Below are 25,861 nucleotides of genomic sequence, written 5' to 3'. Positions count from 1 at the left end.
TTACTCTGTCTCTCACTGTTCAAATAAACCTACCATTAAAATTATAGACTGATCATTTCTTTGTCAGTGGGCAAACGTACAAAATCAGCAGGGGATCAAATACCTTTTTCCCCTCACTGTACACCGAGAGCTAATATTAATAATATGCATGTCAATCTCTCCTGACTCAAAGTGGAGGAGAGATTGACTTCATCACTACTTGTATTTATGAGAGGTATTGACATGTTGAATGCACCGAGCTGTCTATTTGAAATACTGACGCACAGCTCGGACACCCATACATACCCCACAAGAAATGCCACAAGAGGTCTCTTCACAGTCCAGAACAGATTATGGGAGGCGCACAGTACTACATAGAGCCATGATTACATGGAACTCTATACCACATCAAGTAACTGATGCAAGTACTAAAATTTGATTTAAAAAACAAACAAAAAATATCCCTTATGGAACAGCGGGGACTGTGAAGCCACACAGACATACACACACACGATAACATATGCACTATACACACATAGATTTTTGTACTGTAGATTTGTGGTAGTGGTGGAGTAGGGTCCTGAAGGCATACAGTGTGTTATGAAATCTGCGAATGTATTATAATGTATTTAAAAGTCAATAAACTGCCTTAATTTTGCTGGACCTCAGGAAGAGTAGTTGGGAATCCATAATAAAATACAAAACAGGTTTTTAGACATTTTTGAAAATGTCTTAAAAATAAAAACAGATACCTTATGTAAATAAGTATTCAGACACTTTGCTATGAGACTCGAAATTAAGCTCAGGTGCGTCCCGTTCCCATTGATCATCCTTGAGATGTTTTCACAACTTGACTGGAGTCCACCTGCGGTTAATCCAATTGTTCGGACATGATTTGGAAAGGCCGCACACACCTGTCTACATGTACAGTTCAAGTCGGAAGTTTACATACACCTTAGCCAAATACATTTAAACTAAATTTTTCACAATTCCTGACATTTAATCCTAATTAAGATTCCCTGTCTTAGGTCAGTATCACCACTTTATTTTAAGAATGTGAATTGTCAGAATAATAGTAGAGAGAATGATTTATTTCACTTTTATTTCTTTCATCACATTCCCAGTGGGTCAGAAATGTACATACACTCAATTAGTATTTGGTAGCATTGCCTTTAAATTGTTTAACGTCTTTGGGATAGGGGGCAGTATTTTCACGGCCGGATAAAAAACGTACCCGATTTAATCTGGTTACTACTCCTGCCCAGAAACTAGAATATGCATATAATTAGTAGATTTGGATAGACAACACTCTAAAGTTTCTAAAACTGTTTGAATGGTGACTGTGAGTATAACAGAACTCATATGGCAGGCCAAAACCTGAGAAGATTCCATACAGGAAGTGCCCTGTCTGACAATTTGTTGTCCTTCTGTTGCATCTCTATCAAAAATACAGCATCTGTGCTGTAAGGTGACATTTTCTAAAGGCTTCCATTGGCTCAGAAAGTGGAATGGGGTGTCTGCTGTCTCTGGGCGAAGAACAGCAGCAGAATTTGTGAGTGGTCAGCCTGGGGACAGTGACACTGGAGATGCACGGTCATGAGACTACTCAATTTTTTTCTTTCAGCCTTTGAATGAATACAACGTTGCCCGGTTGGAATATTATCGCTATTTTACGAGAAAAATTGCATAAAAAATTGCTTTTAAACAGCGTTTGACATGCTTCTAAGTACGGTAATGGAATATTTATGGACGGAATAACTACACTGTTTGTATTCGGCCATATTCCCAATTGCCTTGCCATGATTAAATGCGGTGTTACGTGATTTCAGTTTTGCGCGAATGCTGCCATCAATGCACGGTTTCTGGTTAGGGAAGGTTTTAATAGTCACAGTGGGTACAACATCTCCTATACACTTCCTTATAAACTCAATCACAGAGTCAGCATATACATCAATGTTATTCTCTGAGGCTACCCGGAACACATCCCAGTCCACGTGATTCAATCAATCTTGAAGCGTGGAATCCAATTGGTCAGACCAGCATTGGATAGACCTAAGCACAGGTGATTCCTGTTTTAGTTTCTGTCTATAGGAGGAGAGCATTAAGATGGATTCATGGTCAGATTTGCCAAAAGGAGGGCAGGGGAAGGGCCTTGGATGCATCGCGGAAGTTAGAGTAGCAATGGTCGAGCGTGTTACTTGCTCATGTACTGCAATCAATATGCTGATAGCCTTGTTCTCAAATTAGCTTTGTTAAAATCCCCAGCTACAATAAATGCAGCCTCAGGATATATGGTTTCCAGTTTGCATAAAGTCCAGTGAAGTTCCTTGATGGCCCTCTTGGTATCAGCTTGCGGAGGGATATAGACAGCTGTGAAAATAACGGAGGAGAGTTCTCTTGGGAGATAATACGGTCGGCATTTTATTGTGAGGATTTCTAGGTCAGGTGATCAAAAGGACTTGAGTTCTTGTATGTTGTTACAATTACACCATGAGTCGTTAATCATGAAACATACACCCCTGCCCTTTTTCTTACCAGAGAGATGTTTATTCCTGTCGGTGTGATGCACTGAAAATCCCATTGGCTGTATTGACTCCAACAGCATATCCCAAGCTAGCCATGTTTCCGTGAAACAGTATGTTACAATCCCAGATATCTCTTTGGAAATCAACTCTTGCCCTAATTGTCTACTTTGTTAATAACACATTCTATGCTCGCTTCGAGGCAGAAAATACAGAGCCATCCAAGACAACTCCGACCCGACCAGGTGCTTTCACTCTCTGATGCTGCCAGCCCAGATGGTATCCCTGGCCGCTCCTCGGAGTGTGTCCTAACCAGCTGGTGGACGTCTTCTCCGTCATCTTCAACCTGTCTCTGTCCCAGGCTGTAGTCCCCACCTGCTCTAAGGAGACCACCATTGTCCCAGTGCCCAAGAAAAACAAGGTGACATGCCAAAATGTATATTGCCCTGTCGCGCTCACCTCGGTCATCATAAAGTTCTTTGAGAGGCTGATCATGGCCCACATCAAGGCCAGCATGCCAGGCACACTGGACCCATGCCAATTTTCCTACCGCTCCAACAGTTCCACGGAAGATTCTATTTCCATTGCTATTCACATGGCCGTAACCCATCTGGACAAGAGGAACACCTATGTGAGAGTGTTGTTCATTGACTACAGTTCAGCATTCAACACAATTGTTCCATCCAAACTCGACACCAAGCTCAGTGCCCTGGGTCTGGACACCACCTACACAACTGAATCCTGGATTTCCTGATGGGTAGACCACATGCTGTAAGGATTGGCAACAACACCTCCACACTGACTCTTCACACAAGGGCCCCCCGGGGGTGTGTCCTCAGTCCTCTGCTGTACTCAACAACTGCGTGGCTTTGCACGACACCAACTCCATCATCAAGTTTGCTGATGTCACCACAGTTATAGGGGTGATAACCACCAATGACGAGTCAGCCTATTGGGAGGTGGTAAGTGAACTGGCATTGTGGTATCATGACAACAACCTCACCCTCAACGTCAGCAAAACAAAAGGGTTGATTGTTGACTTCAGAAAGCAGAGAGGAAGCATGCCCCGATACACATCAACGGGACTGCAGTAGAGAGACTCACAAGTTTTAAGTTCCTCTGGGTCCACATCACTGAGGACTTGTCATGGACCAACAACACCACCACTCTTGAGAGTGCATCAGTGTCTCTACTTCCTAAGGTGGCTGAAGAAATTTGGCATGCCTCCCCGGGTCCTCTCCAAATACTACCGCTGCACGATGGAGAGCGTCCTGACCAGCACCTGGTATGGGAATTGCTTCATCCACGACCTCAAGGCCTTACAGCGGGTGGTGAATACGGCCCAGTGCATCACTGGGACCATGCTCCCACCCATCCAGGACATCTACTCAAAACGATGCCTGAGGAAGGCATGCAGTACTATCAAGGACCCCACACTCCCCAGACATGAGCTGTTCTCTCCCGTACCGTTGGGTAGACGGTATCAGAGCTTAAGGTCTGATACCAACAGTCTGAGAGACAGTGTCTATCTACAAGCCATCAGACTGATGAACACTTGAACTGGACTGACCACCTGCTCTGATTCTCCGCACTTTAGCACACATGCACTCACACACCACAACTACTGCTACCAGACTCTTATTATACTGCTCATTTTATACACTGCCCCCCCCCCCCCTTCCCCAATACAAATATCAATATTGCACTATAAATTGTGCCTTTGTGTATTATTACTTATGCTCAACTGTGTGATAACGCTCTTGGTAACCGATGTGAACAAAACCTTTTAAAAAAAAGGTCAACATTCACAAAGCTGCTGGCCAGACGGATTACCAGGACGTGTACTCAAGGCATGCGCAAACTGTCTTCACTGACATTTTCAACCTCTCCCTGACCGAGTCTGTAATACCTACATGTTTCAAGAAGACCACCACAGTCCCTGTGCCCAAGGAAGCAAAGGTAACCTGCCTAAATGATTACCACCCCGTAGCGCTCACTTTGGTAGCCATAAAGTGCTTTGAAAGGCTGGTCATGGCTCACATCAACAGCATCCTCCCGGACACCCTAGACCCACTCCAATTCGCATACCGCCCCAACAGATCCACAGATGACGCAATCTCAATCGCACTCCACACTGCCCTTTCCCACCTGGACAAAAGGAGCACCTATGTGAGAATGCTGTTCACTGACTACAGCTCAGCGTTCAACACCATAGTGCCCACGAAGCTCATCGCTAAGCTAAGGACTCTGGGACTAAGGTGGTAAGAGTAGGCAACAACACATCAGCCACTCTGATCCTTAACACACGGGCCCCTCAGAGGTGTGTACTTAGTCCCCTCCTGTACTCCCTGTTCACCCACGACTGCATGGCCAAACACAACTCCAACACCATCATTAAGTTTGCTGACGACACAACAGTGGTAGGCCTGATCACCGACAACGATGAGACGGCCTATAGGGAGGAGGTCAGAGAACTAGCAGTATGGTGCCAGGACAACAACCTCTCCATCAATGTCAGCAAGACAAAGGAGCTGATCATGGACTACAGGAAAAAGCGGGCCAAACAGGCCCCCATTAACATCGTCAGGGCTGTAGTGGAGTGGGTCGAGAGTTAAGTTCCTTAGTGTCCACATCACCAATGAACTATCATGGTCCAAACATACCAAGGCAGTCGTGAAAAGGGCACAACAAAACCTTTTCCCCCTCAGGAGACTGAAAAGATTTGGCATGGGTCACCAGATCCTCAAGATCAGATCCACACCATCGAGAACATCCTGACCGGTTGCATCACGGCCTGGTATGGCAACTGCACGGCATCTGACCGTAAAGCGCTACAGAGGGTAGTGCGTACGGCCCAGTACATCACTGGAGCCAAACTTCCTGCCATCCAGGACCTATATAACAGGCGGTGTCAGAGGAAAGCCCATAAAATTGTCAGACTCCAGTCACCCAAGTCACAGACTGTTTTCTCTGCTACCATACGGCAAGCGGTACCAGAGCGCCAAGTCTAGGACCAAAAGTCTCAACAGCTTCTACCCCCAAGCCATAAGGCTGCTGAACAATTCATCAAATTGCCACCGGACTATTTACATTGACCCCCCTCCCTCCCTTTTGTACACTGCTGCTACTATGCATAGTCACTTCACCTCTACTGTAGCTACATGTACAAATTACCTCAACTGCCCTGTACACTGCCTCGGTACCGGTAGCCCCTGTATATAGCCTTGTTATTGTTATTCTTATTGTGTTACTTTTTATTATTATTTTTTACTTTAGTCTATTGGGAAATATTTTCTTCACTCTTCTTGAACTGCACTGTTGGTTGAGGGCTTGTAAGTAAGCATTTCACGGTAAGGTTTACCCTTGTTGTATTCGGAGCATTTGACGAATGATGTTTGATTTTAAATGTTTACTGTATTCTACTGAGCCATTTACTTTATGTTCGTATTCTTATATTTGATTTCTTATTGTTGTTGCATTGTCGAGAAGGAACCTGCAAGTAAGAATTTTGTTGGACGATGTAAACCACGCGTATCCTGTACATACGACTAATAAAACTTGAAACCTACTCCTACTGACTACAGGATCCCAACAGGGAGAATAAGCCATGGTGCACCAAGGCTACATTCTGCAACCAACATCATACAAGCACAGCAGCCGCAGCCGCCAACACCCACAGGTGGCGCTAATGGGCAAGCAACTCAAAGTGCAGGTTCCAACCAGGTTAATGCTACTAGCAACCAAGCTGTTGCTACTATTTCCTCGTTCCCTTTCCTTTAACCACCAAGGTAATGCTACTAGCTACCATGCTAATGCCAACCAGGATGCTCTTTTTTTATGTTTTTTGTATTTTTACCCCTTTTTCTCCACAGTTTCATGCTATCCAAAGATTGAATGGCATCACCGAATTTCTGATAAAACAGCAACAACTCTATTGCCAACAAGAGGCCTACCAGTGTTCGATGGTGACCCACTTCATTACAGGTCATTCATTAAAGCTTTCCAACATGGTATTGAATGCAAAACTGACACCATGCAAGACAGGCTTTATTATTTAGCGCAGTATAAAAGTGGTCAACCAAGAACTTGTTCGTAGCTGTTTGCACATGATTCCAGCAAGGGTATACAATGAAGCAAAGAAACCACTTGAGTTCAACTTTGTCAATGAAATGAAGAAAAATAACATATGGAAAAAGCTCTGAGCTGGTCATTAAGCCAGTAGATGGGAAGGCATTGTATTCTTATGCATTGTTCTTGAGAGGCTGTTCTCACACAATGCAGGCCATTAAGCACATGGAGGAGCTGGAGAATGTTAGAGGATCACAAATGTCAGTTCAATAGCAAAGCTATACACTCAGTCTCTCAGTGGACGACATTGCCCAGGCAGAGGAAGCTGTTGTACGCTTTGTCCAAGAACAGAGTTTCCTGAGGAAGTTGCTCCATTCAGCATAGGGACAGTTAAGAGATCAGCCACATACACAGTACCAGTTAAGTTTGAACACACCTTTGAGATTCTTCAAAGTTGCCACCATTTGCCTTGATGACAGCTTTGCACACTCTTGGCATTCTCTCAACCAGCTTCATGAGGTAGTCACTTAGAATGCATTTCAATTAATAACAGGTGTGCCTTGTTAAAAGTTAATTTGTGGAATTTCTTTCCTTCTTAATGCGTTTGAGCCAACCAGTTGTGTTGAGTCAAGGTAGGGGTGGTATACAGAAGATAGCCCTATTTGGTAAAAGGCCAAATCCATATTATGGCAAGAACAGCTCAAATAAACAAAGAGAAATGACAGTCCATCATTACTTTAAAACATTAAGGTCAGTTCAATTTCTTAAAGTGCAGTCGCGAAAACAATCAAGCGCTATGATGAACCTGGCTCTCATGAGGACCACCACAGGAAAGGAAGACCCAGAGTGACCTCTGCTGCAGAGGATTAGTTCATTAGAGTTACCAGCCTCAGAAATTTCAGCCCAAATAAGTTATTCACAGAGTTCAAGTAACAGACATATCTCAACAGCAACTGTTCAGAGGAGACTGCATGAAGCAGGCCTTCATGGGTGAAATGCTGTAAAGAAATCACTACTAAAGGACACCAATAAGAAGAAGAGACTTGCTTGGGCCAAAAAACACGAGCAATGGACATTAGGCAGGTGGAAATCTGTCCATTCTGCAGCAATACGCTATCCCATCTGGTCTGCGCTTAGTGGGACTATCATTTGTTTTTCAACAGGACAATGACCCAACACACCTCCAGGCTGTGTAAGGGCTATTTGACCAAGAAGGAGAGTGATGGAGTGCTGCATCAGATGACCTGGCCTCCATAATCACACAACCTCAACCCAATTGAGAAGGTTTGGAATGAGTTGGACCGCAGAGTGAGGGAAAAGCAGCCAATAACTGCTCAGCATTTGTGGGAACTCCTTCAAAACTGTTGGAAAAGCATTCCTCGTGAAGCTAGTTGATGGAATGCTAAGAGTGTGCAAAGCTGTCATCAAGGCAAAGGGTGGCTACTTTGAAGAATATAAAATATATTTTGATTTGTTTATCACTTTTTGGGTAACTACATGATTCCATATGTGTTATTTCAATGTCTTCATTCTTATTCTACAATGTATAAAATAGTCAAAATAAAGGAAAAACCCTTGAATGAGTAGGTGTGTCCAAACTTTTGACTGGTGCTGTACAGAATGGATCCAGTCTTGTTGAACAGTGTCCTAAGGGTAGGTGGAAGGCTAGCAGCTCTGCCATTCCTTAAGAAACAGAACACCCAGCCATTCTTCCCAAAGACAGACACATCTCAAAACTGATCCTTTGTCATGAGCTGGTTGGCCACAGCAGGAGAAATGACATGCTCTCCAGGCTGCAGCGCATATACTGGGTTCTGCGTGCCAACTCTGCAGAAAGCACCATCATACAGGAATGTCTGGCTTGTCAACGCAAACATTGAAATGTAGGACAGCAGAAAAGGGCTTCTCTTCCTATAGGCAGAATCTCTACAGATCTACCACTTTTCACTCATGTAGGCATCGACTACTGCGGACCTACTGAAATTAAGAGAGGACGAAGTAATGTAAAGAGGTATGGAGTAATATCCACATGTCTGACCAGTTGAGCCATCCTTCTCAAAATGGCTCATTCCTTTGACACAGACTCATGCTTCAGTCCCCTTCGACGGTTCATTTGTAAGCTCAGCAAAAAAAAGAAGTGTCCCTTTTTCAGGACCCTGTCTTTCAAAGATAATTAGTAAAAAATCCAAATAACTTCACAGATCTTCATTATAAAGGGTTTAAACACTGTTTCCCATGCTTGTTCAATGACCCATAACCAATTAATGTACATGCACCTGTGGAATGGTCGTTAAGACACTAACAGCTTATAGACGGAAGGCAATTAAGGCTTTCTACTGACTCTGAAAAACACGAAAAGAAAGATGCCCAGAGTCCCTGCTCATCTGCGTGAACGTGCCTTAGGCATGCTGCAAGGAGGCATGAGAACTGCAGATGTGGCCAGGGCAATAAATTGCAATGTTGTACTGTGAGACGCCTAAGACAGCGCTATAGGGAGACAAGAAAGACAGCTGATCGTCCTTGCTGTTGCAGACCACGTGTAACACCTGCACAGGATCGGTACATCCGAACATCACACCTGCGGGACAGGTACAGGATGGCAACAACAACTGCCCGAGTTACATCAGGAACGCATAATCCCTCCATCAGTGCTCAGACTGTTCGCAATAGGCTGAAAGAGGCTGGACTGTTGTAAGGCAGGTCCTCACCGGTAACAACGTTGCCTATGGGCACAAACCCACCATCGCTGGACCAGTCAGGCCTGACAAAAAGTGGTCTTCACTGACGAGTCGCGGTTTTGTCTCACCAGGGGTGATGGTCGGATTCGCGTTTATCATCGAAGGAATGAGCGTTACACCGAGGCCTGTACTCTGGAGCGGGATCGATTTGGAGGTGGAGGGTCCGTCATGGTCTGGGGCGGTGTGTCACAGCATCATCGGACTGAGCTTGTTGTCATTTCAGGCACTCTCAATGCTGTGCGTTACAGGGAAGACATCCTCCTGCCTCATGTGGTACCCTTCCTGCAGGCTAATCCTGACATGACCCTCCAGCATGACAATGCCACCAGCCATACTGCTCGTTCTGTGAGTGATTTCCTGCAAGACATGAATGTCAGTGTTCTGCCATGGCCAGCGAACAGCCCGGATCTCAATCCCATTGAGCACGTCTGGGACCTGTTGGATCGGAGGGTGAGGGCTAGGGCCATTCCCCCAGAAATGTCTGGGAACTTGCAGGTGCCTTGGTGGAATAGTGGGGTAACATCTCACAGCAAGAACTGGAAAATCTGCAGTCCATGAGGAGGAGATGCACTGCAGTACTTAATGCAGCTGGTGGTCACACCAGATACTGACTGTTACTTCTGATTTTGACCCCCCCCCCCCCCCCCCCCTTTGTTCAGGGACACATTATTCAATTTCTGTTAGTCACATGTCTGTGGAACTTGTTCAGTTTATGTCTGTTGTTGAATCTTATTATATTCATACAAATATTTACACGTTAATTTTGCTCAAAATTAACGCAGTTGACAGTGAGAGGACGTTCCTTTTTTTGCTGAGTTTAGGAGAGGACAATGGAATACATTTTGTCAGCTTTAACCATGAGCTAAGAGAAGCTCTGAAGGATCTAAATCAAGACAAAATTCAGAAGGCCCTGTTGCAGGATGGCATAAAGTGGAGATTCAACACTCCTCATAGTGCTCACCATGCCGGTATGTGGGAACAGCTCATCCGGCAAGTAAAGAGTGTTCTTCAATCCGTCATGAGGCAGGTTTGATGACGAAGCCCTGCAAACAGCTGCATGTGAGATGGAGGCAATTCTTAATGACTGCCCAATAACTTTAGTCTCGAATGACCCAAGTGACTTGGAATCCCTAACACCAAATCACGTCATTCAACTCAAAGGATAACCATTGTTGCCATCAGGTCTGTTCAAGAAGGACGACTTGTATGCTCGAAGTAGATGGAAACAAGCCCAGTACCTTGCAGAACTTTTCTGGAGAAGATGAACATGTGAGTGTCTGTCAATGACGCAGGATCGTCCGAAGTGGAACAGCACAAAGCTGAGTTTCACCACCGGAGACTTTGTGCTCATTGTGGATGCTACAGCTCCACGTAACTCATGGGGTGAATCATTGACACTATGGCAGACTCCAGAGGCCTGGTACGCAGTGTGTGTTTTAAAGACCAAGACCAGTGAGCTGAAGAAGCTCATCAGCAAGCTCTGTTTGCAGTAATGGAGTAGTAATAAGGCGGTAATAACCTGACGATGTAAGTCAGACTGCATGTAACACCGTTTGAAGCGGGCGTGCCTCTGAGCTGCCGCCTTTGGGTTTCAACACGCAACTCCTGAGTTACTCAGCACCTACACTGACATGTGCACACTGATTTGGCATGGATTATCCTATGATGGACAATGCACACACTCTTCAAAAGAAGATTAAGTATGCACAATTGGACAATTAAACAAAATATGAAAGAATGCATAATGAAATGTTGGTAATATGGTACTTAGGTTACATTTATATTCATGGTAATTGATTGGCTTAAGACAGTAAACAATTAGGTGCTAATAAGAAGGGGTCTGGTCTCTTACCTGGTGGTAAGGCTCACACTCTGACAGCCAGTGACGCTCCTCTGTCAAACACGTCCCCTGCCCCACTTCATGCTGAAAGAGAGAGAAGAGAGAATGGAGGAGAGAGAAAGAAGTTATCAGCACCACAAAAATCATGATGATGTCTATCAACTAAGTCCTTATACAGAAGGATCGTACTACAGCAGGTCCCACTGCTGCCACTGATACTGCTGTCACAAAAATGAATGTGTTCCTATCCTCAGCAGCACATTTCAGACTTTCAGAGAGCTACACTGCTCCCAAGTGGACACATGATATCATAGTCCTTTTTCAAAGACACAATGAAATACCTATTTTACACAGAATTCACAGAATACCAACTGGGGATTTTTTAAATAAAAAACAGGCAATGTTTAATTGATCCCCTTTCAAACAGTCCCAAGTGTACAATTTCTTGCCGATATATCCATTATATACATCCCAGTGCATAGCACTGGGGAGGGGTGGGAACAAGAGACTTTAATTTAAAAAAAATACTTTGACCCTTACCCAATAGTTTTTCTATGACCTTTTTCATATATGTTTTTGGACTATTTATATTCTTAAGACAATATTCTTCCCAGTATCCATTAAATTCAACGTCTCTTCTCCCAACCTTCTAAACGTTCCACTACTGGATAAACCCTAGACTGCTGGTGCTACTAACAGCCATCTCCAGAACAGTGTGAGACAGAGTGAGAGAGGTACAGGGAGTTTTGGAAACAGTCAGGAAGCTTGTCCGAGCAGTGATAGAACACCTTCGGAGTCACACCACTGAGCCTGGGGTTTTGTTCCCCTGTGTGAGCACATTCAAAAAGGATCCCTCTCCCTCAACTCTTGTAAATCACTTTTCCTCCCCCTCTCTCACACGCTTTATTCCACTCGCTTTCTTCTCCTATCTCCATCCCTCTTTCCCCCTTCGTTGGCATGCTGTCCACTCTGTCCTGTCATTGGCGGCATAATGAGCCCATTCTGAACAAAAGGCAGCCAAATGTTAATTAGATTAAATCATGATTTTCATGACAGCGGGAATGGGGAAACAATGTGGCGGAGGAGAGCAGACTCTCTGTGGTTTAGGAGAGTAACAGAGACTGGAAACAACCTGTCTGCAAGCCTGGTTCTCTCTCTCTCCATCTCTTCCTCTCTCTCTATCCCAGGGCCTGTAGTGATAGTACCACCCTGAGGCTCTCCCTGTCACTCTCATCCTTTCCTACTGACACTCCAGTCGTCATCCATTCCCAGTCTCAAACCTCTCTCCCCCCTCATCACTAGGAGTGGTACAGAAGACCAGAGGAAGACTGGACAGTGAACCATAGCCATCCGTGGATTAATAGGGACCATGCTGCTGCAGTAACAGTGCTGGCTGTCTGAAGAGAGTGTTCTGCAGAGCAATCACCGCCATATAGAGGCTGAACAACATTATGTAAGCGGGGTCCAAATAGAAGTGGACCTGGCAAACAGGCCTAGATTTTCACGGCTGTCTCAAACACTGGCCATGGCTCAAACGCTGATTCAGTGTACATGGCATGACTACGAGTGTCTGACCAGATAGATATAGGCCAGAAACACAGCCAGGGAACATCCTGTTCACCCTGTACATTTGTCGCGTTAACTTCACTGGACGTGGCAGTAGCAGCAGCAGCCTGTAAACACAGAGTTGTGTTCTAGATCATTCTGGAGCCTCGGTCTGTCTGTCCTGTCCCACACTACAGCTTTGTGCAGCTCTCCACTCCTCCTGTAGCACAGATCCACTCTCTGTTCACAGAGCCTGACGGACTGGCTGGTTTTCACTTTTTAGTGCTGGAGGATCAGCTGCCGGTAGTGTGCGTCAGTGTGTTGATTGGGCCATGTGCGTGTAAGAGTGTGTGTGTTCTTGTGTGTTCCAGACGTCAGTCAGAGCACTAGCAGCTGTTCCAAAGACTCTGTGTGCCCAAGGGCTCTAAATCAGAAACCGTGTGGCATTTCACAGAGCAGCTGGGAGTACTGTGTGTGTGTATGGTATGTACGTACGTGTGCCTGCACAGCTTCTATGAAACCACCTGCATCAGGCAGTTCTTTTAAAACGTTTCCATCTGTACGTATTTATAAATGACCATATCACATCACCGAATCATAACTCATGAAGTAATAGAGCGCTAAGAGCAGCCCTAAGAGGCAGGATGTTAGGGACTTGAAATACAGTAACTCAGTAAGGACCATCTTAATTGTCCTTAAATGGTAAACTTAAACAATGGCTCTGAAAACCAAAATTAAAGAAAGAAAACTCCTTGGAGGAAAACACACAAACACAAAATCTATTTTCCAAGTTATTCGCTGCAGTCATTCTCAATGGCCTGCCCAGTGTGAGTGAATATAATGAAAGCCTTGGATCAGCTGGATGAATACTTCTCCCTACAGTCTCATGAGGATAACAGCCAGGCCACTGTAGAGACAGAGGGACTAACAAGCTGTATGTCTGCTGTGGGCTCTGTCTGAATACAGCATCTACACCCCACCAGGACTGCTTGAGGGGCTCTGCTACAGTATAATGGCCCTCCAGATCAGAACATTGTGGAAAACAATACACCATATACCATCAAATGTGATATTTTCATTTTTCAACAAACTGTATGTCAACGGAGCCCTCTCAGCTCTGACTACAGAAGCTACTAGCTACACTCAGGGCTCCCGAGTGGCGCAGCGGTCTAAGGCACTGCATCTCAGTGCAAGAGGCATCACTACAGTTCAAATCCAGGCTGTATCACATCCGGCGATGATTGGGAGTCCCATAGGGCGGCACACAATTGGCCCAGCGTCGTCCAGATTTGGCCGGGGTAGGCCGTCATTGTAAATAAGACTGTTCTTAACTGACTTGCCAAGTTAAATAAAATAACAATAAAAAAAACAGCAGGCCCAAATAGCTCCAGGCCAGACCAGTGTGACAGAAGAGTTCACAGTCCTGCCCCCCACTCCCCAGTCAATCACCATCCCTGCAGCCCTCCCTCTGTCCAACAGCCTTTGTGCTTTTTTACAGGAGGGGAGGGGCCTGTTAACATGTCTGACAACTATGTAAAACAAGAGAGCAGCGTATGAGAGGACAGACACAAGGGAGGGGAGGGAAGGGGAAGGTGGCTAGACAACATGGTACAGAGCAGGGAATGATGTGGAAGCAATATAAACTAGCCAAAGTCTTGTCAGTGTAAAAAAGTGCATAGCTGACTGCCATATTATCAATCTATAAAAAGCAGGCTATTATGACATAGGCCTATCGGTTTCCTCCAGGACTCTCAGTTTAGAGTCTCATGTCTCAAGCTAGGATTCGGCCCAAAGTATGCACTGACGACCTGTGGTCCTGTGTCCCTCTTTGCTGTGTGAGTGTGCTGGTGTTTCCCTCTTGCTGCTGATTCCACACGGTGATGGTTGTCCTCTGTAGGGCTCTTCACATCCAGTGGACTGAGGGAACCTGGACCTGGCCTTCTCTCCAGCCTCTCACTCACCACCCTCTTACCCTGGGATCAAACACACATGGATCATCAATATGAATCATTTCCAAGTGACCTTATCAGAAAAAAGTCCTGGCCCTAAACATCATTTGTATCATTCAATGGCATAATTTGACTACAGTTGGCCACAGAACTTGATCATTTCTGCTGTCCCTCATAGGCTCGTCATGTTGTTTACCTTTGTGTTGCCAGCCATGGTGACCAGTAGCTGCTTCCTCCTGCCCCGCCCAGAGCACAGCAGGTTCCCCTCCGCCTCCCTCTCCCCAAGCTCCTGGACCCACTTTAGGGTGGGAGAACCACCCGTGCCTGGTTTGGTCATCACAACACGGGGATCCTACTCAATAGCAAAGTGAACATGACAGTGTGAATCACAGTATCTCAGTAATACATCTCTATTGCTGATAATATATGTGTATGCATATGGTGTCTTTCATCAACATGGACATTCTAATTGTATTGGTAAGAATATTCATATTTCACAACTATTCTGTATGTAAAAGCATCTCTGTAGGCAGACGGGGCAACTCACGCTGGTAGACTTGTTGATGGTGATGGTTAAGTCCCCTGCTTTACCCTTAGGGCTTTGCAGTACCATTCCTTCCTTCTCCGCTCTCTTCTTGTCTTCCTCTACCTCCTGCATGGAATGAAACAGAACATGAAACACATGACAACATCAGGAACCTGATATTATTATTAGTCGTCAACAAACCCTGTAAAAAAGGTGAGTTAAAATGCAGTATTTGTCTTAGATCTTCACTCCATACAAGGCTAGTTGTTAGATACTTATCATTATCGAAGGTTTCCAAAGTCACTTGGTTTGGGGATATGAGGATTAAACCATTCCAGAAAGACGGCAGGTCTTTTTTTTCTTTCTTTCTTTAGGGGGTAGATCAGCTTTAATATTGCATATAGAGTGTAGCTTGCATCAATGTAATTGTCTGCATAATTTCCAATCCCCCATATATATATATATATATACATACATACATACATACATACATACATACATACATACATACATACATACATACATACATACATACATACATACATACATACATACATACATACATACATACATACCCATTCAAGCGTTTTTATTTCTTTTTACTATTATATACATTGTACAAAAATAGTGAAGATATCAAAACTATGAAAAAACACATATGGAAGTAACCAAAAAAAGTGTTAAACAAATCAAAATATATTTGAGATTCTTCAAAGTAGCCACCATTTGCCTTGATGGCAGCTTTGCACACTCTTTAGCATTCTCTCAACCAGCTTCATGAGGAAGTCACCTGGAAGGCATTTCAATTAACAGGTGTACCTTGTTAAAAGTTCATTTGTGGAATTTCTTTCCTTCTTAATGTGTTTGAACCAATCAGTTGTGTTGTGACAAGGTAGGGGTGGTATACAGAAGATAGCCATATTTGGTAAAAGACCAAGTACATATTATGGCAAGAACAGCTCAAATGAGCAAAGAGAAATAACAGTCCATCATTACTTTAAGACATGTAGAAAATAGTAAAAAATAAAGAAAACCCCTTAAATGGGTAGGTGTGTCCAAACTTTTGACTGGTACTGTATATGTTTTAAAATACATTTACATGTATTATTATCCCCTAACCCCACCACCCCTCCCCTAATTGGAGCAAACTAATGGACAACACCACTTTGGCTTCTACTTCCAGCTTACACATACCATATACATTTTACAGACACAATGTATTTTACAATAGTTATCTTTTGTTTGTTTTTAATCCCATCCTTCAGCTACGCTCAACCCCTCCAATCTATCTCTGAAGACCATCCAGTTCTGATTTCTATTTGCCATATATTTTTCAACTGTGCTGTGATGTTTTCCAAAAGTTCACACACATATAAATAAACATTATATTGGTTGCAAGAATTTTGTATAATAATTTGTATAATTAAAAACAAATATTCAGGTCTTTGTCAACCCCAATCCTCAACCCCAATCCTCAACCCCAATCCTCTAAAATGGTGTCTCTATTTCAGAGTAAGAACAGTTGAACACTAACTCACCTGGTACCTCTTCATGAGTGCTTCATTCTTCCTGCGGAGCGCCTCAATCTTCTTATCCAGCTCCACATCCTTCTCTTTCTTCAACATGACGTCACTGGGGGTCTGGGGACGAGAGAGAGAATACTGAGCTCATCAGAGCCTTAATGTAGAATATTATTGGTACCTCAAACAATCAATCCAATTTATTTATAAATCCCTTCTTACATCAGCTGATGTCACAAAGTGCTGTACAGAAACCCAGCCTACCTGTGAGTGGCTACAGTATCTACAATAAACAATCCAGTGCATGATGGGCATTCAGAATGATTAACCCAGCAAAATCCGGCCAACAATATGTAGCAAGCACTGATGAAATCTTCTTCTTACAATTCTCGGCTTGATGTGCTTTACAGACGGATCCATGAATGAGTATGAAATATTATCTCTGTCTTTCTACACCAATTGTGTCTGTTGAGGTCACGCACAGTAACAGTAGTAAACACACACAAACCCACGAACATACGTGTCCTGATGGACTGTTCATTATTGGGCTCAGTTACCCAGTAGGAATACCAGAGCAAAGCATCCTAAACATCCTGATGCCGTCAGCACTACAGAACAGAGCAGCATGTCTCCTCATAGGACAAAGGCCTCTGACTAAAGCCTCGATTACTTCTTATGGGGCTGTAACAGGGTGTGTGTTACCCCGCTTTTAAAACAGAAGGCATTTCATATGTCATACCACTGTGGCACTCTGTGGTTTTGACTGAACAATAGGCATTACAGTAACTATGAAGGACACTAGGCCTAATAACACAAATCCAATTAACAATAAAAACTACAGCTGGTAAGTTGACAGACACACCATTTTGAAATGTATTCAGGGCAAAAATCACAGGGATGGAGAATCTAATCCAAAATACAATCTGGGTAAACTTTGGGCTTCTGACCCTGAGCATTCTCGTAGCAGTCTCTGATGGCATTAGGGTAAGTGTACCTATTAAGCCCACCAAAATCTAAGTTTAGACATTTCTAACGTACACAGCCCTAATTTCCCTAAGAAAAGTGGAGATAAAATGAAAGATTAATCTCTCGTGAACTTTTATGACTTTAATTTCAATTTTTTTTTAATGCGACATAAAAATACTTGATAAAATATGTTAGAAGTCCAGACTGGACTTAATGGGTACTGAATGTACCCCCCACACACACACCCCATCGACGGGACAGTAGTGGAGGAGGGGGAAAGTTAAGTTCCTCAGCGTACACATCACGGCCAAACTGAATTGCTCCACCCACACAGACAACGTGGTGAACACATCAAGAGGCTGAAGAAATTTGGTTGTCACCTAAAACATTCAAACCTGGTACGGCAACTGCACTGCCCTCAACCGCAAGGCTCTCCAGAGGGTAGTGCCATCTGCACAACGCATCACCGGCGGCAAACTACCTGCCCTCGAGGACACCAACAGCTCGATGTCACAGGAAGGTAACAAAAATCATCAAGGACAACAACCACCCGAGCCACTGCCTGTTCATCCCACTATCATCCAGAAGACAAGGTCAGTACAGGTGCATCAAAGCTGGGACTGAGAGACTGAAAACAGCTTCTATCTCAAGGCCATCAGACTGTTGAACCTCTTACGACACCAATCGCATAGGGGGCAGTATTGTCACTTTCGGATTAAATACGTGCCAATATTAAACTGCCTCCTACTCAAACTCAGAAGCTAGGATATGCATATTATTAGTAGATTTGGATAGAATACACTCTGACGTTTCTAAAACTGTTTGAATGATGTCTGTGAGTATAACAGAACTCATATGGCAGGCAAAAACCTGAGAAAAATCCTACCAGGAAGTGGAAATCTGATGCATGGACTCTTTTCAAGTCATTGCCTATCGAACACACAGTGACTAAGCATTCATTTTGCACTTCCTAAGGCTTCCACTAGATGTCAACAGTCTTTAGAAAGTTGTTTGAGGCTTCTATGATGAACAGAGACCGAACAAGAAGGTGGGGAAGTTGTTGACTCAGGGAAGGACATCAGTTCATTGGCGTGCCTTCACGCGAGAGGTAGCTGTATTCTAAAACGTTTTTCAAGACACTGGAATCGTCCGGTTAGAATATTACTGAAGTTTCACGTTATAAAGGCACTAAAGATTGATGCTTTACAACGTTTGACATGTTTGAACGAACGTAAATAGAACATTCTTTTACTTTTCGTCGTGACATTTTCCGCGCGCTTCCTACATTTGGAGTAGCTAATTGAACGCGTGAACAACAAGGAGCTATTTGGACATAAATTATGGAGTTTATCGAACAAAACAACATTTGTTGTGGACCTGGGAATCCTGGAAGTGCCTTCTGATGAAGATCATCAAAGGTAAGTGAATATTTCTAATGCAATTTATGATTTTAGATGACTTCAAAATGCCGGGTATCTGTATTGCCTAGTGTATTTTTCTGAGCGCAGTACTCAGATTATTGCAAAGTGTGCTTTCCTAGTGAAGCTTTTTTGAAATCTTTCACAGCGTTTGCCTAATGGAGATGTTCATCTATAATTCTTTGAATGACAGTTTAATATTTTATCAACGTTTATGACGAGTATTTTTGTAAATTGTTGTGCTGATTCACCGGCATTATTTGAGGGAAAATATTTTCTGAACGTCACGCACCAATGTAAAATGCTGTTTTTAGATATAAATATGAACTTTATCGAACAAAAAATGCATGTATTGTGTAACATGATGTCCTAGGAGTGTCATCTGATGAAGATCGTCAAAGGTTAGTGCTTCATTTAGCTGTGTTTTGGGTATTTGTGATGCATCTAGTTGCTTGGAAAATGGCTGTGTGGTTATTTGTGTCTATGTACTCTCCTAACATAATCTAATGTTTTGCTTTCGCTGTAAAGCCTTTTTGAAATCGGACAACGTGGTTCGATTCAGGAGAAGTGTATCTATAAAATGGTGTAAAATAGTCCTATGTTTGAGAAATTGAAATTATTAGATTTGTGGTTTTGAATCTGGCGCTCTGATTTTTCACTGGCTATTGTCAAACTCAGTCCCGCTGATGGGATTGGTGTCGTAAGAATTAAACAGCCATCCCCAACATAGAGAGGCTGCTGCCTACATACAGACTCAAATCTCTGGCCACTTAGATAAATGGAAATAAAGGTATCACTAGACACTTTAAATAACGCCACTTTAATAATGTTTACATACACTACATTACTCATCTAATATGTATATACTGTATTCTAAACTATCTACTGCATCTTGTCTATGCCGCACGGCCATCGCTCATCCATATATTTATATGTACATATTCATCCCTTTACATTTGTGTGTATAAGGTAGTTGTGAATTTGATAGCACAAGCATTTTGTTACACTTACATTAACATATGCTAACCATGTGTATGTGAGCAATAAAATTTGATTTGACCAGCAGAGCACCATCACACCTCCTCCTCCATGCTTCATGGTGGGAACCACACATCCAGAGATCATTCGTTCACCTACTCTGCATCTCACAAAGGCATGGCGGTTGGAACCAAAAATCTTACATTTGGACTCATCAGACCAAAGGACAGATTTCCACCGATCTAATGTCAATTGCTCTTGTTTCTTGGCTAAAACAAGTCTCTTCTTATTATTGGTGTACTTTAGTAGTGGTTTCTTTCCAGCAATTCGACCATGATGGCCTGATTCACGCAGTCTCCTCTGAACAGTTGATGTTGAGTTGTGTCTGTTACTTGAACTCTGTGAAGCATTTATTTGGGCTGCAATGTCTGAGGCTGGTAACTCTAATGAACTAATCCGCTGCAGCCGAGGTAACTCTGGGTCTTCCATTCCTATGGGGGTCCTCATGAGAGCCAGTTTCATCATAGTGCTTGATGGTCTTTGCGACTGCACTTGAAGAAACTTTCAAAGTTCTTGACATTTTCCGCATTGACTGACCTTCATGTTTTAAAGTAATGATGGACTGTCGTTTCTCAGTTCTTATTTGAGCTGTTCTTGCCATAATATGGTCCTTTAACAAATAAGGGCTATCTTCTGTATACCACCCCTACCTTGTCACAACACAACTGATTGTCTCAAATGCATTAAGGAAAGAAATTCCACAAATTAACTTTTAACAAGGCACACCTGTTAATTGAGGCTCCCGAGTAGCACAGCGGTCTAAGGCACTGCAAGAGGTATAACTGCAGTCCCTGGTTTGATGCCAGGGTGCATCACATCTGGCTCTGATTGGGTTTGTCATTGTAAATAAGAATTTGTTCTTAACTGACTTGCCTAGTTAAATTAAAATTGAAATGCATTCCAAGTGACTACCTCATGAAGCTGGTTGAGAGAATGCCAAGAGTGTTCAAGGCAAAGGGTGGCTATTTTGAAGAATCTAAAATATATTTTGATTTGTTTGACACTTTTTTTGTTACTACATGATTCCATGTGTTAGTTCATAGTTTTGATGTCTTCACTATTATTCTACAATGTAGAAAACAGTAAAAAATAAAGAAAAACCTAGGAATGAGTAGGTGTGTCCAAACTTTGGACTGGTACTGTATGTGATACTACGGAAAGAGAAGTAGCCTACCATCACTACGTTCAGTCAAAAATCTTATTTGGGAGCTGCAAACAAGTGCTTACAGCTAACTGTACAAGCAGCAGGTTTTGATCTCAACTTATGATTATTTGATCTGCTAATTAAATGCTGGCGTTGATGTGAAATTGCATTATTGCGATCCCTTGTGGGTCCTTTAGAAACAACTCCAGCAGTGTCTGTGCTGACAAGTAAAACTCAAACGGAGAACATTTTAAAAAAGGCACATGGATGCCCTGAGCAGAGCTAATGATGCAGCGCTGAATAACACTTGTTTCCTCTCCAGGCTAAGTGAACACCCACACCACACAAACTGTAGTGTCAGTTCTGAACAAATAACAGCCACGCACAGTGCTCAGAGGAAAGTGACCAGATTGTATTGGCACAGCAGAAACACCACTCTGAGATACAATTCCCAAAGCTCACTAGATCCTTCATATAAGGCTAGCATTCATGAGGCGACTAAACCGTGAGCACCTACAATACACACACAAATGCATATGCACACACACCAACAAGAGCCAGGAGGGCAATAAAGTGGATATTCAAAGCCAATTCTGTCATTGTCCTTCCCCTGTCATCCTTGTAATGGGTTTATCATGAAGAGTATGAAAGGTCAAAATATACAGCAAATAACACTAATGGTGACAGTCTAAACAAACAACAAAGCCAACAAGTGGCCATAACAAAGCTAGACCCAGGCCTTATCAAATCTAGTTATACAATGACTTGACATCAGAGAGGCAGTGTGACAATCTTAACCAGGGAGGAAACCATAACAAACATATCCCTTTCAACCCCCTGTTGTTCAATTCCCCCATATAAAAAGGGACTACGGTGATGTCTGCAGCCCAGACCTAGCAGACAGCTCGACTGCCACAGACAGAGAGCCAGGAGGTGGCACACACTGCAAAGCTGCCTGCCTGCCAGTCACCCACCGCCGCCAAAGGGACGACAAAAGATGATCCTGGCTGCTCCATGTGACATTCCACTTTGCAGAACAATGACTCCCAGCGTAGCCTCCACCACACAGCACTCTGACTCTGCACGGGATCCTTCCAAGCCGTTCCACTGCCACTGCACTGGCCACAAAGAGTGGCTGCCACACTCCTGGCGCAGATGGCAGGAGATTTTGGAAGAGGGGCGTTGGTCAAATGTCTTGTTTTAAAATTGACTGAAGAAAGGAATATATTATTTGAAGCTCCATGTTAAGACCAACATTCACATTCCTCAAAAACCTTAACATGCAGTCGGAATATGGCACATTCATCAGCCATACTATTTTTTTTAAATGGACAGACTGAAAATCTTTAAGTATGTTTCCAGTGCAGCGTAGCCAATGGCAATGATTCACAGACAGCCCAAACTGAACATTAGCAAATAGCTTTAACAGGACGAGATAGCATCAGATTCAATCTAAAGCCTGTGAAAACAGTGAGATAGAAATTGGGACTCACAGAGAGGCAGGGTGGGAAGTGCCGAGCTGCTTTAGAGTTTCTGGTTGTCAGGGTATCCAAACAAAACAGGCCATGATGACACCAGGAATAGGACAGAGAGGGAAAGGAACACCACCAGCACTCATGCAGGCGAATGGCGGCTCACAAGAACAGCCAGCTACAGTATCACAGCGAGGGACAGACACCACACGTGAAAAACGCTGTAAGGGGGATGTGGATGTACCCGTCTGGGTTTGGGGTACCTCCTTTCTCTCTCCGAGCCCCTGTCACTGTGATCGCCTGTGAAGGAGGCAGGTCCTTAGCACACGGTAGCTGGCTGAGCCCCACACACGTAAACACCCACACAGGCAATGAGACCGCCAGTTTATGGCACCCATGCCCAGGCAGGGAGGCCTGCAGAACTGAGGTCGGCAGAGCCTCTCTCTCTCTAGTCCCTTCCCACCCAGCATCCCCAGCCCCTACTGGTAGGCCAGGAAGGAGAATAGAGCCAGGATGTCTGACTGAAGCACTGCATTTAGTTACAGCTATAACCTCCAGCTGGAGACAAGAGGAAGGGGGGAGCAGAGAGACTAGCCTGTAGCAGGAGACAACGAGAGAGGCAGGGAGAGAAAGAGCTAGAGAGAGTGCAAGAGAAAGATTGCGAGAGAGAGCGAGAAGGCACTCACAGGTCTCTCCATGTCAGCGTTGAAACCTGGGCTGGGTCCAAACGCGAGGCAACAGCCGAGGTGGCGGAGAGGGCTGCTTGGAGTCCACGACCATGCCTTGATTACAATGAGCCAAGTTGGGCTGACAGCCAAGATGTCTAACAAATGCACAGAGCGCCCCTGTTAACGGATTTACAGCCCCCGTCCGCTGGCTTGCTCTCACACTCTCTCACTCTCTGTCCCTCCCACACACATGCTCTTGCTCTCTCCCTCTCTCTGGAGCACTTGCTCTCAGTTAAAATTACCTCTCACACCCCTTTCCCTGCCTGTCCCCTCCTCCTTCTGTCCTCTGCTCAGAACAAACTGGTTAAATACTGTCCCCCTCCCAATACACTCACTCCTACCCACCTCTCTGAATTTAAAGGGAAACGGGAGATTATTTTTAGTAAGCAAATCTTTGGTCTTCCTAAGAGTGATACAGTCCGTCCATACAAATAACTGCAGTCCAGTAAGTACCATTCAGCGTTCTATTTGCAGCCACTGTCATAATGTTATTCCAAACATGTACCAGCCCATAATGAGATGGATGTATTTGGTCGTTAGAACAATCCCCCTACCATCTCTTTAACAGCTGGTTTGTCTGTGAGTGTGAGTGCCCAGGCAGGGTATCGGTTGGGGTGGGGGTGTTGCCTGCAGGATTTCCCACGACTCCTCCTGAAGGGCATGCTCCAGGCAGACAAATGCCAGACTGCTCAAGGAAGCGGCAGGGAAATCAAAACACTATGACTTGCACTCAGTGGCTTAGTTTTCCCAGAGTGCTTCAGACAGACAGCTTCTTTGATAGAGTATTAAGTTACCATCCCAGCACACTATTCTGGGTTAAATAACACTTAGGCCCACATAGCAAACATTGCTAGAGGATTACACATATAAAAGGCTCTCAACAGTGGTATTTTACAAATACTTTAAGATTATTATTTTAGAAAAACAGCAATATGTAATTTACTGCAGTGGTTCCCAAACTTTTTATAGTCCCGTACCACTTCAAACATTCAACCTCCAGCTATGTTCCCCCTCTAGCACCAGGGTCAGTGCACCTTCAAATGTTGTTTTTTGCCATCATTTTAAGCCTGCCACACATACACTATACGATACATGTATTAAACATAAGAATGAGTGTGAGTTTTTGTCACAACCCAGCTCGTTGGAAGTGACAAAGAGCTCTTATAGGACCAGGGCACAAATAATAATAATCAATAATTTTGCTCTTTATTTAGCCATCTTACATATAAAAACATATTTGTTCATTGAAAATTGTGAATAATTCACCACAGGTTAATGAGAAGGGTGTGCTTGAAAGGATGCACATAACTCTGCAATGTTGGGTTGTATTGGAGAGAGTCTCAGTCTTAAATCATTTTCCACACAGTCTGTGCCTGTATTTAGTTTTCATGCTAGCGGGGGCCAAGAATCCACTCTCACATAGGTACGTGGTTGCAAAGGGCATCAGTGTCTTAACAGCTCGATTTACCAAGGCAGGATACTCTGATCATAGCCCTAGCCAGAAATCTGGTAGTGGCTTCTGATTAAATTCAATTTTCAGGGAACTGCTTATTGCAATTTCAATGACACTCTCTTGTTCAGATATCGGTAAGTGGACTGGAGGCAGGACATGAAAGGGTCTAACGAATCCAGTTGTTTGTGTCGTCCGTTTCGGGAAAGTACCTGCGTAATTGCGCACCCAACTCACTCAGTATCACTCCCTGATTTGTTTCACCTGTCCTTGTGATTGTCTCCACCCCATCCAGGTGTCGCTTATTTTCCATGGTGTATTTATCCCTGTGTTTCCTGTCTCTCTGTGCCAGTTTGTCTTGTATGTTCAAGTCAACCAGTGTGATTTTCCTGCGCGCTTGCTTTTCTATTCTCTTTTACTTGTCCTCCCGGTTTTGACCTTTGTCTGTTTTTCTGGACTCCATCCTGCCTGCCCTGACCTCGAGCCTGCCTGCCATTCTGTACCTCTGGAACTCCGAACTGGTATTGACCTTTTGCCTGTCCACGACCATTCTCTTGCCTACCCCTTTTGGATTGTTAATAAACATCTTGGACTCTAACCATCTGCCTCCTGTGTCTGTATCTGGGTCTCGCCTTGTGCCCTTATACTCAGGTGCTTCACTATATCACATTTGACATTGTCCGTAAGCTTGAGTTAATTTGCACACAAAACAATCATACAATGATGGAAAGACCTGTGTGTTGGCCTTGTTAATACAGACAGAGAAGAGCTCCAACTTCTTAATTACAGCCTCAATTTTGTCCCGCACACTGAATATAGTTGTGGGGAGTCCCTGTAATCCTAGATTCAGATCATTCAGGTGAGAAAAAACATCACCCAGATAGGTCAGAAGTGAAAATTATGGTCAGTAAAGAGAACTTTAAGCGCGTCAATACTTTGTCCCTTGATAACCAGCGCA

The 25,861-nt window shown here is 43.9% G+C and overlaps 1 protein-coding gene across 2 annotated transcripts in view; it reads right to left on the bottom strand.

The window, feature by feature from the left end:
* Positions 1-23,860, bottom strand: part of LOC106581812 (uncharacterized) — a 43,563-nt gene extending 19,703 nt beyond the window's left edge. The window contains exons 1-6 of one of the 2 annotated variants that reach the window (XM_014164457.3): positions 23,412-23,860; positions 16,706-16,807; positions 15,189-15,293; positions 14,838-14,993; positions 14,498-14,665; positions 11,160-11,231 (exon numbers count right to left, since the gene is read on the bottom strand). In XM_014164457.3, the coding sequence (XP_014019932.2) occupies positions 11,160-11,231; positions 14,498-14,665; positions 14,838-14,993; positions 15,189-15,293; positions 16,706-16,807; positions 23,412-23,423 (615 nt within the window). In that variant the 5' untranslated portion in view covers positions 23,424-23,860. The remainder of the gene's footprint in view (positions 1-11,159; positions 11,232-14,497; positions 14,666-14,837; positions 14,994-15,188; positions 15,294-16,705; positions 16,808-23,411) is intronic. The other variant, XM_082972784.1, reaches the window with a different exon arrangement.
* Between the last annotated feature and the right edge of the window lie 2,001 nt (positions 23,861-25,861).

The sequence above is a fragment of the Salmo salar genome, chromosome 01 (genome assembly GCF_965601325.2).
Source record: "Salmo salar chromosome 01, fSalSal1, whole genome shotgun sequence".
Taxonomy (NCBI): Eukaryota; Metazoa; Chordata; class Actinopteri; order Salmoniformes; family Salmonidae; genus Salmo; species Salmo salar.
The sequence above is the reverse complement of the archived record's forward strand: the minus strand, read 5'-3'. Positions and strand labels throughout refer to the sequence as shown.